The sequence below is a fragment of the Phaseolus vulgaris genome, chromosome 3 (genome assembly GCF_051622355.1).
Source record: "Phaseolus vulgaris cultivar YP4 chromosome 3, ASM5162235v1, whole genome shotgun sequence".
NCBI lineage: Eukaryota > Viridiplantae > Streptophyta > Magnoliopsida > Fabales > Fabaceae > Phaseolus > Phaseolus vulgaris.
Window position 1 is genome coordinate 15,362,288 of NC_143500.1, and position 16,576 is coordinate 15,378,863.

The window sequence follows — 16,576 nt, forward strand, 5'->3', positions numbered from 1 at the left end:
TTTGTTCTCCTCTTGAGAATGGAGGTTTGAAGATTATTAACCTCGATCATCATGGAAATAATGTGTATCTTCTTAAGCTTGCTTAGAACTTTGCTTATAGCAACAAGCCTTGGTCTTTTCTCTTGAAAGTCAGGGTTCTTAAATTAAAATACGAGCTTAGAATGATTTATAGATCCTTCTTTTTTTGGTTTGGAATTAAGCCTTTTTATTCTACTATACTTGATAATACTTTTTGGACTATTGGTATAGGTACTTTTATTAACTTTTGGAATGATAAATGGGTTCTTAAATTAAAATGCGAGCTTAGAATGGTTTATAGATCCTCATCTTTTTGGTCTGGAATTGAGCCGTTTTATTCTACTATACTTGATAATACTTCTTGGACTGTTGGAATAGGTACTTTTATTAACCTTTGGAATGATAAATTGTGTTTTACTACTTCTTTAGCAAATATTGTAGGGTTATATGATGGTGTTAGCATTCCAAATACATTCTTCCATTTTTGGACGGGTTGTGATTGGAATATTCCTTTGTCTTTACAGCAGATTCCTCATTTGTTTAATCATATCATAATTTGGGAGGAACAGGATATTCCTAATTGGATTCTAGATGAGTCTGGTCGTTTCACTCTTAAATCGGCTAAGACTTTTTTCTTGGAACCACGAGTTCCCTGTGGTTGTGGTAAATTTATTTGGTCTTCATCTATTATGCCTTCCAAAACTCTAGTACTTTGGAAATTTTTTCATGGGCGACTTCCTACAGATCAGCATATTCAATATAAAGGTTTGCATATATGTTCGATTTGTATGCTTTGTGGAAAGCATGAGGAATATGTTCAACATTTATTTTTTGAATGCTCTACTGCTTTGCGTATTTGGAGTTGGGTTCGGAAGATTTTTCTTACTCCTCAATTCTCTAATAAGAATGATATTCTTTCTTTTATTAAGAGTGATGGTAGTCCTTTGGTTAAATTTCTTAAGGTTGTTGTGATAACTTTTTCTATTTGGATGATATGGTATATGAGGAATTATGCTAGATTTCAGGATAAGATTAATGTTTCTAGGGCTATTTTGGTAATTAAATATTTAACTTGTCTTGTGGGAAATTCGTCTAAATCTTCAATGCAGAATGATATGTTGGATTTCTATGTCATTAAGTTTTTTGGTATTAATACGTGTACTGGTAAAGTTTTTCGTCCTCTTCCTGTTACATAGGAGTTTCCTTCACCAGGTTGGATTAAAATGAACACTGATGGGGTTGCTCGGGGATAACTTGGTCTTGCTACTTGTGGAGGTATTTTTCCGAAGGAGTATAGGGGAGTTTATTGGTGGTTTCTTTGAGTTTCTTGACGTTCAGACTGCTTTGGTTGTTAAGTTTTATGGAGTTATATATATGCTATGGAGGAAGCTCAAAGGATAGTGTATGGCTTTAATGTGATTCTGTCTTGGTTTGTGTTGCATTTACTGTTACGACTAATGTACCGTGGATACTTCATAATCGGTGGCATACCTATTCTAATTACTGTGACAAAATTAGGTTTAGGTTTACTCATATTTTTCGTGAAGGGAATGTGTGTACTGATAAGTTGGCTAATTTAGAATTTATTCATAGAGAATCATTTCGTTAATATAATAGGTTTCTTATAGAATATTTGGTATTCCGTGCGCACAATTCATATATGCGTTCCATATATAGTTTGGGTTTGAATTCCTTACCCATGCATAAAAATATATGTGCCATCTCCTTACAAAACTTATGAGTTATAAAGATAGAGAGAAATGTGAGAATTAAATTTGAATTGTTGAGTGTGTATTACACGAAGGTACGTACAAAAATATGTGCATATTCTGAATGAATAGGGTGTGAAGCTATGTTAGAGGACTATACAAAATAATAAAGAATTAAAGAATATTGTATGGTGAGATGAAATGTTATCCTAATTAAAAGAGCTTGCTGGCGAATTCATCTACGACCATTCCTTCCATACCACAGGAAACAGATTTTGAGGCAAGGCGTCTCAGCTCCGAAACGCTTCTTCCCAACTTCATTGCCACCTTCATTTCAAATACCTCACCGTTTTCTCTTTTCTCAATGTCTTTTTCTTCAAGCGTGTCCCTAATCGTCTCTTCCAACAGCGTGAAGAATCCACCACAGTTTCTGTACATTTCAAACACCATGCCTACTTGGCCACCATGCTCAAATGCATTAACTGCTGAAGCCAATGAGCCAGCCATGAGAGGCACTAATGCCGCCAATGATCCATTCCCCACAAACGAAGACCCCACTGCTGCAATCCCACTCAGTAAAGGCCCCGCAATTGCAAAACTCTTGCTCACCTTCAACGCTATGTTTCCAAGCCTCTCGTAGTCCTCACAGTCTTTCTTCTTTATCACTTCAATCACTTCTCTCAATTCCTTTTCAAGGTCTTCACTCCATCCATTGTTAGTCCTTTTGCTCTCTTGTGTTTTGCTTCTTCTATGGGACTGAGACGAAGGCCACCAGACTGCAGGTTCATATTTTGCGGGAAACTTGTCAAGCATGGCTCCCAACAAGGGAAGTGGGTAAGCTCTGTCGATTGCCAGCACCTTCTCCATTGAACTCTTCACATCTTTCTCTGTGGGATTTCCAAGAGCGATTATGGTTTGGATTTGGGTATGAAGCTGTTTGAAAAGCCTTGTAGCATTGCGTTGCTCCTCGGCGAGTTGTGAGGGCTGAATTTTGTTCATGATGAGTGACATTCCAGTGGCCGCAGAAAACAAGAGAGTGGATGATAGTTTCAAGGCCAAAAGAGGTGTCTCAGTGTCACCACTGGTGGCTGCAGCAACACCAGCCATGGCTGTGGCAGTGAGAGTGATCATGTTGACGGAGTTAAGAAGAAGAGTGTTCCAGTTGTTTCTTTGTTCGCCAATGTTTGTGTGCATTTGAATTCTGTCAGCGACTTCCTCTAGAATTGCGTAGAGTTGAACTGTGAGGTTATTAGATTTGTTGGTGGGACTGTATAAATCTTCATATATCTGTGTGGTAATCAGATTCTTCTCCAATGGAATAGTGTCTTTGGATCCATGAAGTTGATGAATCTTGAGTGTTCTTGATGGCAGTTTTGGAACGGAATAAGTGAGTGGTGAAGGGATAGAAGCGTTGACTTTTCTTACCGAAGAAGAGGATAAAGAGAGTATAGGTGTGGTTCGTAAAGAAGCCATGGGATGTGTCTCTACTGTTTGTGTTGATGAGATTGAGTTTGGAAGTATTGGAGATGAGAATGGAGATGGGAATGGAGATGAGATTGGAGATGAGAAGAATGGAGATGAGAAGGAGAGATAAGGGTAGGGTTGGCGTGTGTGTGTGTATATATATATATATATATATTGAGAGAGAGAACAGATCCAAAGGAAAAAGTCACGTATAAGGAAAACGTTGACTAATGAATATTTAGGAAAAGAAAAGTAGAAGAATAGACTTGGCCTTGGTGTGATGGCGGACTCTTTCAGCTCTCAGATTTTGGTGAGTTCGAAATTTCAACATCTTGGCTTTCAATGTGAGACGCAGTAAAGCCACCAACAACGCCATCAATATTAGAATGTCAAATCAAACTATCTAATACTTCTTCATTCAGCACAGGGATGATTTTTTGTTTCCTTTACTTATTCTTAAATTCTTTCTTTTCATTTATCACTCAGTACTCTTCCATAATGACAAATGTTTATTGTCTTCATCAGAACCTATGGAATCAAAAAAACACTTACTTGAGCTACTCAATTAACTGTCAAGTCGTTTTCTCTCTAGCATTTCAATATTCTTTTATATTTCAAAACACATCTCTCTATATATTTATATTAAACACATCCATGAGGGCTATCTATATTTTATATCAAGAGGAAAGGTTGTTGAAATTAATTTCAACTTGCTCATATAATAAATTAAGATATTCAAATTATTTTATAATCAAATAGTTATGATATCTAATTAATTACCTGGTAGCTAATTAGATACCAATTTAGAAACTATTTATTAAAAATAGAAATTAATTTGAAAAGTAATAATTTTTTTTTAATTTTTAAAATTGTGTCTAATTACTATAACAATTAATTATTTTAATCTTTAAAATTAAGTTATTATTTAATGATTTTTTTAGTGTTTATTTTGTAAACGTTCAATTTTATTTTTTTTGTTGTCCCATAAAAAAAAACTTAAAATATATAAAAACTTCATTAGCTAGTATAATATTAATTACGTAACTAGAAGAACATATAAAAGTTATAATTTGAGAAAAAGCAGCAGAATACCTTCTTAAAAGGTTATTTCAATAATGTTGTCAATATATATATATATATATTAAGAATAGTCTTTTTATTATAATAGATACATTGAAGACATTGGTCATAAAAATTAAAGTGTTTTCTTTTCACATTTTACCCACACCGATAATAGTTTTCTTATTAAAGTTAATAATAATCATTAATTATTTAATCAATAGGGAATTTAACAAAAAATAGTAATAAAAGAACGATTATTAATTCTAATAAAAAATAAACTCTTGCAACTCAAACTGTCCGAAAAATAGAACGTTAATTCTAATATGTTGGGAATTTAAATTCATTAAGAAAATATTGTCATGCTTGAAGATATTCGAATTATTTTCTATATTTTAGAGTTTAGTAATCATGCTACAATTAAATTTTGAATTAACTTTTTATTTTATTAATGAAAGAAGTGAATATAAACCATCGTAAATATATATCCTGATTCTTTAACCTTATGGAGAGATAAAATCATCACTCCAACCTAATTAATAATATTTTAAATATAATTATTATTATTAAGGATGTTAGGTTAGAATACTTAATTAAATGCAACCATCAAAACTAGATCACATTTCAATATATGAGTTGTTTTTACTGATAACTAGGTCCAGGTCAAATTAAAAAAATTGATATTTTATTTAGACTCATTTGAAATAAGTCATAAAATTTCACTCGTCAATGATTACTTTTTACTTAATTGGAAATTAAAAAAAAATTACAACTTGTTTATATAAAAAACATGTGAACGTGTTTTGAATAAGCGTAGTTGTTAGTAGCATCAAGGGTGTCTTTGAAAGAGAAACCAGGCAAAACATTGATGACATCCTTGAGTGTGTCTCCCTGTTGATAGAAGTACGAAGCTTCGACAAAAGTGTGGAGCTGGGATGGAGGCATCAAACTACAGTAAATGCATGACAACTGTTATGACAAAAGTAATACAAAGCATGCGGTGTGGTAGAGGAGATGGAGGTGCACGTGAAACAGGAAGAAATGAAAAGGAAAAGAGAGATGCTAGAGTTTCCTTCTTTCGTATGTCAACATAAAAATTAAGAACAAACAAATTTGACATAAAAAAACGAACTGGTCAGTTCATGGGTACAAGGTAGGAATGGCCAGTGAAGAAGGTGAATAGCAAATAGACATAGAAGGAAAAGAGGGAGTTGGAGAAAGTTGACATCATATACAAGTATGCATTAACTGAGTGAGCATCCGTGTTCTGTTCTTAGCCTGCAGAGTGGTCATGTGGTTCAGGACAGGATCTTTTTTACCATAGCATAGTGCCTGGCTCGGTATCAATCTTGGTTTTTATGTTTCCCTGTTTTTAAGTTCTTATGGAGATGTTCACATGCTATTATTCCAAAATCATGACATCTTATGTGTTCAAATTTTAAATAGGTGGACACTCTTAGAGTTTATGGCTTATTTTAGCTTTTGGTTTTAAAGAGAATAATACATTCTAAAGTGTCCTATATTTATTTATTTTATTATTGATAAGAAAAAAATGGGTCAATTTTCTAAAAATACATGTGGAACTTTGTTATTTCTAACATCTTCACATAACGACCCCATTCATTAATATTTCAATCCTTTCTTAACAATTTTCTAATCAATAACTTCTTTTTTTAAGCTTTTCATCTTAGACACTTTATATCTTCAATGAACAGCAACAATTAACTCACTAAATTTTTTATCTGTACTTAATTCATGATTCCTTTGAATTCATACTTGACAATTTTTTCAACCTAGTTATTTATCATTCTCTATATGATTTTATAAATGCACTTTGATGTACTTTGATTCTTAATCTTAACCGTCATCAAATGTTTTTTCGTGGGCTCTTTTCAACTTCAAAAAGTATATCGATGTTACTCTCATGAAACCAATAAATACTATATGTTTCTCAATGTCACATTTTTTTAACCAACTCCCTTTTTTCCTCCTTACATGATTCTAATTCTCTCCAACATATCCTTCTTGTGCCATTAGTTGAGTTTTCCATTCGTTCTTCTCCTAACACCCATAATACCTTACAAAATCCTCCTCAACCATCGTCACCACCACTTATTACCCATCAACCCAGGAACCAAATAGCTAGTTCATTATCCCAAGGTGAGTTCTTTTCAATAGGTCCTTCTCAATCATTACCTAATACCATGACTTTGATCATGATGACTCAAGTTGGCCCACTACCATTCACAAAGGTACTCAATCTACTCGTAATTCTCGTCTTATATGAAAATAGATCAAATACATAAGGAAAGATTGAATTATATATTTTAAATTTTTGAAATTTTTGCAAGATATCATCTTATGATATATAGTCATGTGATAGTTTTACTTGATAAATGATCTATCAATTTTTTTTCAAAAACTTAGTTCATAAAACTCTTCTTAATTCGTTCATATGTAATGAATTAGATATAAATGGAAAGAAATATTTACACTGGAAATTTTATATTGGTTCATCTAATAATACAGAGTACATCCAGTTTTCAATCAATTGATTGAGTTTTACTATGTAGAGTGATCCTGCCTGTTGACCGGAACGCTGGAAACTGCCTCGTCAAAGGATCGACGTGCGCACCGCTTCACACCTCCGTTCCTCTTCGAGATCCACCTCAAGAACCTGCAAAGAAACAGAGCGGCGCCGCTGCGGCCGATCGCACTCCAACGCCCAAGTCAGTGACCGAATCACCAAATACTAAGAGAACAAGAACCGTGCAAATCCTCTCTCACAGTCAGCTCTATAACTCGCAAGCGTAAAGAGTATAATCTGAACGTGCGTACCTCAAAAAGTTTGTTGAGAACTCTTATATACCTGGTTGTTTTCTCTCTCCTGGCAGTTACAGACCTGGACACGTGGCTCGCATCCAGTCGTACACGTGCCATCATCTGGAGCCTCCTTGACTTGGCGCTGCTTCTACTCTCATTTTGGCTAAGTTACTTATGCATGGTACTGCCCAGTGCATAGCTAACTTGGGAGTGCGATCTCTACTGGAATTGGCGAGTTAGGGTGTCCTCATACACCTTCCCTATGGTCTCGCCGGCCACCTTCATAATTTGCTTCTCCTTCATCTTCGGCGATGTGCTCTCTCTGGCGATCTCCAACCGCTTGGTCGCCTGAGTTCACATCTGGCGACTTCATCTTTAACCCGGTGATCGCCTATTCTGATATGCTGGAGATCGGAACACGCCAACTCAATAACTGGCGGCTTCACGAGCCCCCCAACTTCCTTCCCTTCTGCCAGCCTGGCGCCTTGTCAACACGCCTATACTGTAGCAGGATGCCACGTCATCACTCCCGACTACCAGGGCGGTACACAAAATTGATTGAGTTTTACTATGTAGAGTAACACTACAAGTTACAACACAAGTTACTATGTTAAGGTAGCAAGTCTTTTCCCCTTTTTTGAGCTACTGGCTTAGCAGTTATTTGTCTATTGTTTAGTTAGACCTTCCTTTTTGGGTAAGGGTTCTCTACATCTATTTTGGTCTATTTTATGGCTATGTGGTGAGCTAGGATGAGGTTTTTGCCTCGACCTTAAAATCGGTGAACTCTTTCTATGGCTTTTGTGTTGTTTGTAATGGGTTGGAGTACCCCTAGTACTCCCATTTATATTATTTTTTATTGCTAATAAAAAAAACACAAGTAATCTTGGACCTTAGCCACTCCTAATAACCTGAATATGTTTTAGAATGCTACCACTCTTGGCTAAACAACCCAGAGTAATTTTTTGGAACCCAATCACTCTTGGCTAAGATCGAGTATTCTTTGGACAACAACCAAACTTGGATAAACAATTAGTATTGGGAAAAAGATGTGATCTACATGATTATAGGTTCGATCACTAGAAAGAGAATCAATGCCTTTTGATGTATACAAAATATTAACATTCTTCTAAGTTTCTAATGAACACAACAATGTTCTAAAGAAGCTTTTAGAGCACAAAAGGACTTGAGCTTAGATATGAGTAGCATTTCAACATTTTAAGTTTGTTCACTTCTTTTCTCTTCTTCTTGAAAGGTAGCTTTATATAGAGCTTAGAAGAAAAAGGTAATTCAAATAATTTTTTAACCATTCCTAACTTAGGTACTCATCTTCTTACATCACAATGAACAATAATGTAAATATGCATTAAATACACTTCATGCATCATTAAATGTTAATCCATTTTTCAAGCAACATCTCGATAGTTAATAATACTTATCAACCCTAAGGCAATTAACTTTTTACTCACACTGGAGTAATATCATTCAATCTAATCTGTATCCAATTATAAAATAAAGATTCAATTGATTCCTAATTTAACTTCTAAAATCATAAATGCAAATTACAATAAGGGAAAATTAGAAACTAGAGAAGAAGAACAAACTCTGATCTTTAAAGGATTCATGAAAATCTCAATTAGAATTATTTAATCTTGATTACGTGAATTGATTCTCAAGAATTAGTTATTCATTGATAAAGAACACAACATAAATGAAAGGGGAAGAGAATGAGTCCATTTTGTGAAATTGAAAATTAAACAAGTGATTTCTCTCTCTTTGTTTAGAGAATAATTAAGTTATATATATGCTCTCTATGATGAAGTAAAAATGAGCCAAAATGTGGGATTTAACTAGATTCATAAGTTAAATTACAAAAATTTAAGAAAAAACAATGAAAAACAAATTCGAATGAGTTTCTTTACAAAAATTTGGCAAATCTGCCTCAACTTCTAAAAACCCGTAAAAAATAGCATAGAACTTAAAATCTAGGAAATAATGTATCTTTTTTGAAGTCTTGGAAATATAGAATAAAAGGCAATTGGAATAAACTAAAAATAATATCTACAAAAAATGTTATTGTCAAAGTAGTATAGGTCTGATTAATTGAAAATACAAAATTAAAACAAATATGTATATTGAATCCAGTTTATTACTACTAAAAGGAGATAAGTTAAAAATTAAAAATAAAATATATGGAAAATATGTGTGCACAAAATATGTGTCATAAGAGGTTTCTTGAAGATTTCAACCACTAGTATAGAATAATTTTCTAATCAAATAGGGGACCACTCTTTCACCATGACAAAATCAATTTTAACATGACCATAATCTTTGTCTTCAAGAAAAAAAAATGATCGATAAAAAATTTGTAGCCTCCTATATATTCTTTGTTCCTAACTCTAAATATACCACAACAAACTACTACACTAGGATTACACAAGGAAACCATTAATATTGCATTTAAAAATGTTTACCTTTGGAGGATTCGGTTGTACTATTATCACTTTTGGAACCTTCCTAACATGTCTTGTAATGTTAAAGTACTTGAGAATAATAAAGTCATCAACACAATTAGTCATCACCATGATGATAATAAATATTACACTTTCAATATACTTTAATTTTAGTTTCTAAATCTTTTTCTTGTAAAAGTAATAAATTTGATTTAATGTACCTAATTTCATTAATTTTGCATTTTTAAGTAACATAACCTTGACTTACTATTTTGACCACAGTTTTTTTTAGATATTATTTTTGCTAATATCAGTTGCACTGAATTGTGCAATTATGTGACTTCAAAATGGACATATGATTTGTTGAATTTTTAATTTTCTTCTTTTTGTCTATGATTTTTAAGTTGAACAAGATTTACTAAATTTTTGTAGATTCAATTTTATTTATTTTAGTTTAAATTCTTAATCTGGCTTATGGACGTAATTAAAGTTCATGTTTAGGCCTATATTTCTTCATATTAGAGAGCAATATCAAATTTCCACTTAATGATTTTTATTTCTGCTAATTTTAGAAATAAAATTAGAAATCAATTGAATCTTGATTTGATAATTTCATACAAATTAAATTGAATGATATTTTAATTTTATTTGTATTATTGGTTTAATTAATTACTTGAATAAGTTAATTGTTTGAAATTTGGATATGAATCTTTATATATGATAACAAGAAATGTTTGGTTCTTGAACACGTGGATTGAGTTTTCATCTTCTTTGATTTTTGTTTTTCCCAATCTATTGCATTTTATTGTTTGAGTTTTCAAATTTATTTCAATTGATGTTTTGCTTAAAAAATTCCAAAATTAATTTGTATAGAAAAATATTAAAAATTGAATACAATATATATTTGTTTGTCTTTTGATAATCAACATAGGTTGTACTTTATATTACAACTCTTTTAAAAATTATAATATTTTATTTCAAGAATTACAGACAAAATTCAAATTACTTACAAATTTTTATCTATGGAACTGAATTTGTAGGTAAATTTAGCATTACCTATAAATATTAAATTGAATAATAATATGAATGATAGTATGAATAATGTTAATAATGTTTATATTATTAATAATGTTAATATTGATAATCACACTAATAAATATAATAATAATCTTATCATGACAATAAAACTTGATTAGTTAAAGCTTCTTAGGTCATTTAAGGGACATGGTTTCGAGTCCCACTCCTTACAGTCTATTTTTAACATTAATAATAATTATAATAACATATATAATAATTGTGAATAATAATCCTAAAAAGTAGCATAAATAATATTTGTAAATAATAATAAAAAAATTCAAATAATAATGTAAAATTTAAAAATAAAATATGTTGAATTATTTATGGATTTACTTATGAAGTGGGTGGATAACTCCTATTTTTGTTACCTACCAAATTGTTCCATAAATAAATTAATTTTATCTAGTAAAATAATTAAAAATAGCCCTCCTTTAAACCTATTACCTACAAAATCAATAAAACCAAAAAGCATTTCTCATGTGCCTAATTTTTTTTATCAAAAAAAAGTTAAATATAGTAAAACATAATATTTGAGAAATGTTTCAAGCCCGTATAAAAAGTTTGAAAGCTAATGAACCCTTAACTCTTATATAAAATAGACTCAAACTAGTCATCTCCTCCCCTTAAAGGTTGATCTTGTCCATAAATTTATCTAAATGCACAGTCCGTACAATACCACGATCCAGTCCCAAAGCAATCCAAAATGCATACAAAGAGCTCTGATGGAAAATTCATGGAGCTCTTCTTGGATGTTGTGAAAAATGGTGCGGAAGCTATGGATTGAGATGTGCAAGATCCTCCTAGGAGCTATGGTGACCTTGAAGGTGCATGAAGAGTGTGGAAATGGGGAGGTTCAGCCAGCCCCTTTGAAGGTGGTGAAAGGTTTGAAGATTAAAAGCCTATTCCTAAGAGAGTTTAGGCAAGGAGTGAGAATGGCACAATTTTGGCAGCATTTCACTATTCAATTAATCTTCAAAATACATGAGCCAAGCCCTCTTATTTATAGTGTTTAGGGGGCTGGAAATTAAAAAGAAAGTGGAGGGAAATTCAAATGAGAGCATTTGAATTTGGAGCCAATTCCTAGTCACAAGGGAAGTGTGACTTGGTTTCTATTTTTGGTACCTCCTAAATCTATACCTACACCTTCTTTTGTGTCACATGGAAGGTGTGACTTAGCTTTATACATTTGCACCTCTTATATTTATATCTACACCTTCCTTTATGTTCTACTAAAAATACTCAAAAGTAATTACAAAAGAAAGACATCCAATGATGCTTAGTTTGCCCATATCTTCTATTTGTTGGGCTTGAGTTAAAGCTTGAACTTGTATTTGGGCTTGGGATTGGGCTTTTTCTATCATGGGCTTGGGCCTCTTCCATCAAGCTCCCTAAATAACACATAACTCATATGTCACCCTCTAAAATTAGCATTGTAAAAAAGTTGTGTAGATAATAATTGATAATTTGTTTCTACAATATAAAGACTCTCTTCTCCAATTCATTCGTGGTTGTTCGTGGTCCATTTGTGAATTTCAACCCTTCTCTTATAATGTGGTACATCACATTTTTAGATCTATGATTTCTGTAGTCCTTGACGAACAGCTCCTTAAAATGCCCTATCACTACCTCCAACAATGTTTTCTAAAACTGTACTCCTTACAAAACAAGGATACCTTTCGTGTAGAAATTTAAATGCATATAGTATGATATAGTAAAATCTGGTGTATATACTACCTAGGTCGTTTAGACTTTCCATATGTTCATACCCACAAAAACTTACCAACCTCTCTATACTCTTAGTGTTCTTAAGAAGAAAATTAGACATTGGCACCTAACTTAGTAGGAAAAACTAATACATATTATTTTATGTTTTATCCTTAATCATGCATTCAATTTTTCCATTTTCCATACTTCCTCTCCCCTTGCGTGAAGATAACATTAGTATGGTGTGCCAAAACCAGCAGGGTATACTAGGTCCTCTCTTCTTGTCTTGGCCAGTTTTAGCATTACTCGAATGAAATTCCTTCACAGACACCATTGTATATGTCTCAAAACTAATCTTGGTACAATATATAATTGTATATCTTGAGTTGAAAAAAAAATGGCTGGAGGAGAATGACGTCCACGCAAAGGTGAATGGGGGAGGAGCAAAGGAGGAAACCAGTTTCACACATATATCATTCGCCTTCAAACTCCTGTACTACGTTTTTCTTTTCAAACTTTCCAAGTACCTATGGTGAATATGATATGCTGAAAATTTTCTAAAGATGGGATAGGGTGAAAGAGGTGTTCATTTCTGGACGTCGAAACAGGTGGGGAAGAAGGTTTGAGTTTGTGAGATTCTTCACGGTGCCAAATGAGCTCAGACTGGAGAAGGAGTTGGATCAGATATTTATTGGCAATATGAAACTTCATGTTAATCTGCCAAAATATAGGAGAACTGGGTTTTCTCAACAAGGCGGGACGCTATTTGCGGATGGTAATGGTAAGAACCAGCTAACCGTGCACAGGTGCAGTTGAAGAGCAAGGAGGTATGGTGAGAAATAAAAGGGAAGGGCGTGCGAAGGGATCATAACGTGAAGCACTCATATATTGATGTTGTTAAGAAAACACAACAGGATCAGTGGAAAGGCCCAATCATTGAGACTACATCAAAAGTTCTACCCTGTATGTCTAACAATGCAGTAGGGTGGATGATACCAGATCTGAACTTCGAGTCCTTATGTGAAGAGTTTATCAAAGGAGGGATGTCTATGGTTAAGGTGAGATATATGGGCGATAGTCTTGTCCTTTTGACCCCTAAGGAAGGTGAACGAATGGAAGATATTATCAAGTTAAACAACAACTGGTTTATGAGTGTGTTTGGGGTTATAGAACCTTGGTCTGTTCACTTGTAGTGGGTTAAAAGTTAGTTTGGGCTAGGTGCTACGATATTCTCATACCTATGTGGAATAAGGATTGTCTGTTTAAGGTTGTGGGAGAGGTGGCAGAGTTGATATCCGTTTATGAAGCTACTGAGTAGTGGGAGAACCTTGAGTATGCACGTATCCAAATAAGGGTGTTAAAATCGTGTAGAGTTGGTGTTTCAAAAGGGTACCGAATTAATGGCCAAATTTATAACATTTTTATTATTGAGGAGGAACCCAGTTAAAGGGGAGGAGTGTGTAATTGTCTTGCACATAATTATGCTTCCTCGAACAACATATCTTCAATGGATACTTTTATTGAGAAGACCATTTTTTCAGAAAAAAACATCTTATAAGGGGGATATCAACGATGCCGGTACTCTCCGGCGAGAAGAGGCTAAAGAGGAAGAAGAAAGATCACTAGAGAAAAAATTGAATCAAATGAAGGAATATGCTCAGTCTGAAAGGGGGAGGCAGAGTAAAGGCGTATTACCTAACGCAAATGAGGTAATGCGTGAGTAGGAGATTTCTGATGTTGAGGCAGCTTTATATGTACAAGAGAAGGTCAACGCTATTTGCTCCCTTATACATAATTCTTTGTCTGGCCTAGCCCACTGTGTCCAGTGTTTTAACTATCCTTCAACTGAACCGGAAATAACAGTGGCCTAGTCTTCTAAAGCCCAAGATGAAAATATTGGGTTATTGGGCCTATCGAAACAGGGAGTTAGGGTAGGTACGGAAGTGGTGTACACAAGGTATGGGCAAGGGAAACCGACGTTGTCGGTCGTAGGCTGCTCGAAATCGGCAACGGAGGCCTCTATCAATTTCTATGGAGGGTTGATTGCGGAGCTTAAACCTGGTTTCTCTCATCCAGGCGGCTCTACTCGAAGTGGCGAGGCTACAGGAGGATCATCGGCTTATCCTACGTCCAACCATATCTATTTTTCTAGTGAACCGAGCAGTGTGGGTAGCTCGATGTCGGAGAGGAGAGGTTCGACCAATGAAAAAGCTATCGCAAATGTAGAAGAAGGATCCAAAATGCTGGAGAATGTTTGCAGGTTGCGTGACCTTTGGGAGTAGGGTACGAAGCAATCTTGCCTACGGTGGAGATCCAAGGGTGGTTTGTAGCCCCTCCATTACGGAATTAATTCCTCATCCAGGTTAAGTCATTTCTCCTTTGATGAGTCTGATAGTGATATTGAACATTGTAATAACTGGTTAAGGTTCGAGGATAACGTGGCTGAATCTACTCGTATCTGGGATGCGGGTAAACATCTAGGCTTGAGGTGCTCGGGGGAGGAGGTGGATGTAGTAGTAGAATTGGAGTGTATGGAGGTAAGGGATAAGGAAGTTAAAAAACGTGTCGAGAAGGGTACTAGTCATGTTGTATAATGATCATAGTCAATATCAACATTTGGGGCCTTGGGGGGGGGGGGAACCAAAGGAAATTACTTGAAACATATTATTGCCAAGGAGGGTGCAAAATTTGTTTGTCTGTAGGAGACAAAAACTTTGTCTATCTCTGATAGTAGATGTTTCTCATTTTGGGGGGACAATAATATTGACTGGGTGCATTATGAAGAAGATAATAGAGCAGGGAGAATTTTATCTATGTGGCATAAAGATAAATTTTGCTATGACTCAGTAGTAAGGCAGCATATTAAATCAAGAAGTATGTGTTTCATGGTTAATGTTTATGCAACTTGCAACTACATGGATAAAGTTACTCTATGGGAAGTTCTTACGTCTCTTAAGAGGACTTATCAAAACATGGTAGGGTGTTTTTGCGGCGACTTTAATGTCGTAAGAAGGGAATATGAAAGGAAAGGAATTAGAGGTGGTTCTAGCCAGAAGAAGGAAATGAGTGGTTTTAAGTGCTTTATTGATACCAACTGTTTGGTGGACATCCCAAGTGTGGGAAAAAAATATACTTGGTTCAAGTCAAACGGTACAGCTAAAAGTAGGCTGGATAGATTCCTTGTTGCTAAAGAGTGGCTCCATATCTGGCCATTTTACAAGCAATATGTGCAACAAAGAAGAGTGTTAGACCATTGTGCTATTGTGGCAAAGTCTTGGGTCAAATATTGGGGTCCTAAGCCCTGTCGTTCTATAAATGCGTGCGTGGTTCATAGAGCCAGGGTTCATGGGGTTTGTGAAAGAGAAATGGGATTCATACAATGTTCAGGGAAATAACATATTTAGTTTCAAAGATAAACTTAAATTGTTGAAGGTAGATCTTAAAGATTGGAATAAGAATGTGTTTGGGTGCTTGCAGTTAAATCAGAAGCTAATCCTGAAGGAAATTGAGGTCCTTGATGTTAAGGACGATAATGAAGAACTTGAGGAGAATGGTCGACTGAGAAGAATGGATTTACTTAGTCAATTTCGAATGGTTGATAATAAGCTAGAGTCCCTTTCCAGGCAAAAAGCAAAAGCAAACTGGTGCAAGTTTGGGGACATGAAATCCAAATTCTATCATTTGGCTATCAGATTGAGTAGACTTAAAAATGAAGTCAAAGGTGTGGAGGTTGAGGGGCAATGGTGTGAGGAACCAGAAGTAGTTCGTAGGGAAGCTAAGTCTTTGTTCGAAAAAAGGTTCACGGCTACACAAGAAATTGGTGTAAATCTAGGCTCTATGGAGTTTAAATCTCTTCCTTCAGATACCAGCATAAGAATGGTTACAAATTTCACAGAGGAAGAAGTGAAAGAAGTTGTGTGGCAGTGTGAAGGATCAAAGAGCTCAGGACCAGATGAGTTTAATTTTACTTTTATCAGGAATTGTTGGGATTTTCTCAAATATGATATTTTGAAAGCTCTGCATCTTTTCCAGGAAACCGGGATTATGCCAAAGGGGCGTAATGCCTCTTTCATAGCTTTAGTACCTAAAGTGAGTGATCCCCTTTCTCTTGATCAGTTCAGGCCCATTTCCCTTGTAGAAATATTTTATAAGATTATTACTAAGGTGTTAGCGGTTCGTATGAAGGAAGTTCTTTCTTTGGTTATTGATGAAAACCAATATGCTTTTTTGAGCAACAAAGGTATGTTAGATAGTGTGCTCATGGAAAACGAG

The 16,576-nt window shown here is 34.5% G+C and overlaps 1 protein-coding gene across 1 annotated transcript; it reads right to left on the reverse strand.

Moving 5' to 3' along the window:
• Positions 1 to 1,781: 1,781 nt before the first annotated feature.
• Positions 1,782 to 3,305, reverse strand: LOC137806720 (putative F-box protein At4g22030). Its single transcript, XM_068606972.2, has one exon. The coding sequence runs from the start codon at positions 3,198 to 3,200 to the stop codon at positions 1,941 to 1,943; it is 1,260 nt and encodes a 419-aa protein (XP_068463073.1). The 5' UTR covers positions 3,201 to 3,305; the 3' UTR covers positions 1,782 to 1,940.
• Positions 3,306 to 16,576: the final 13,271 nt, after the last annotated feature.

Bases quoted from the DNA above. Each gene is read 5' to 3' on its own strand.
- LOC137806720 (XM_068606972.2), bottom strand. From the start codon at position 3,200: ATGGCTTCTTTACGAACCACACCTATACTCTCTTTATCCTCTTCTTCG.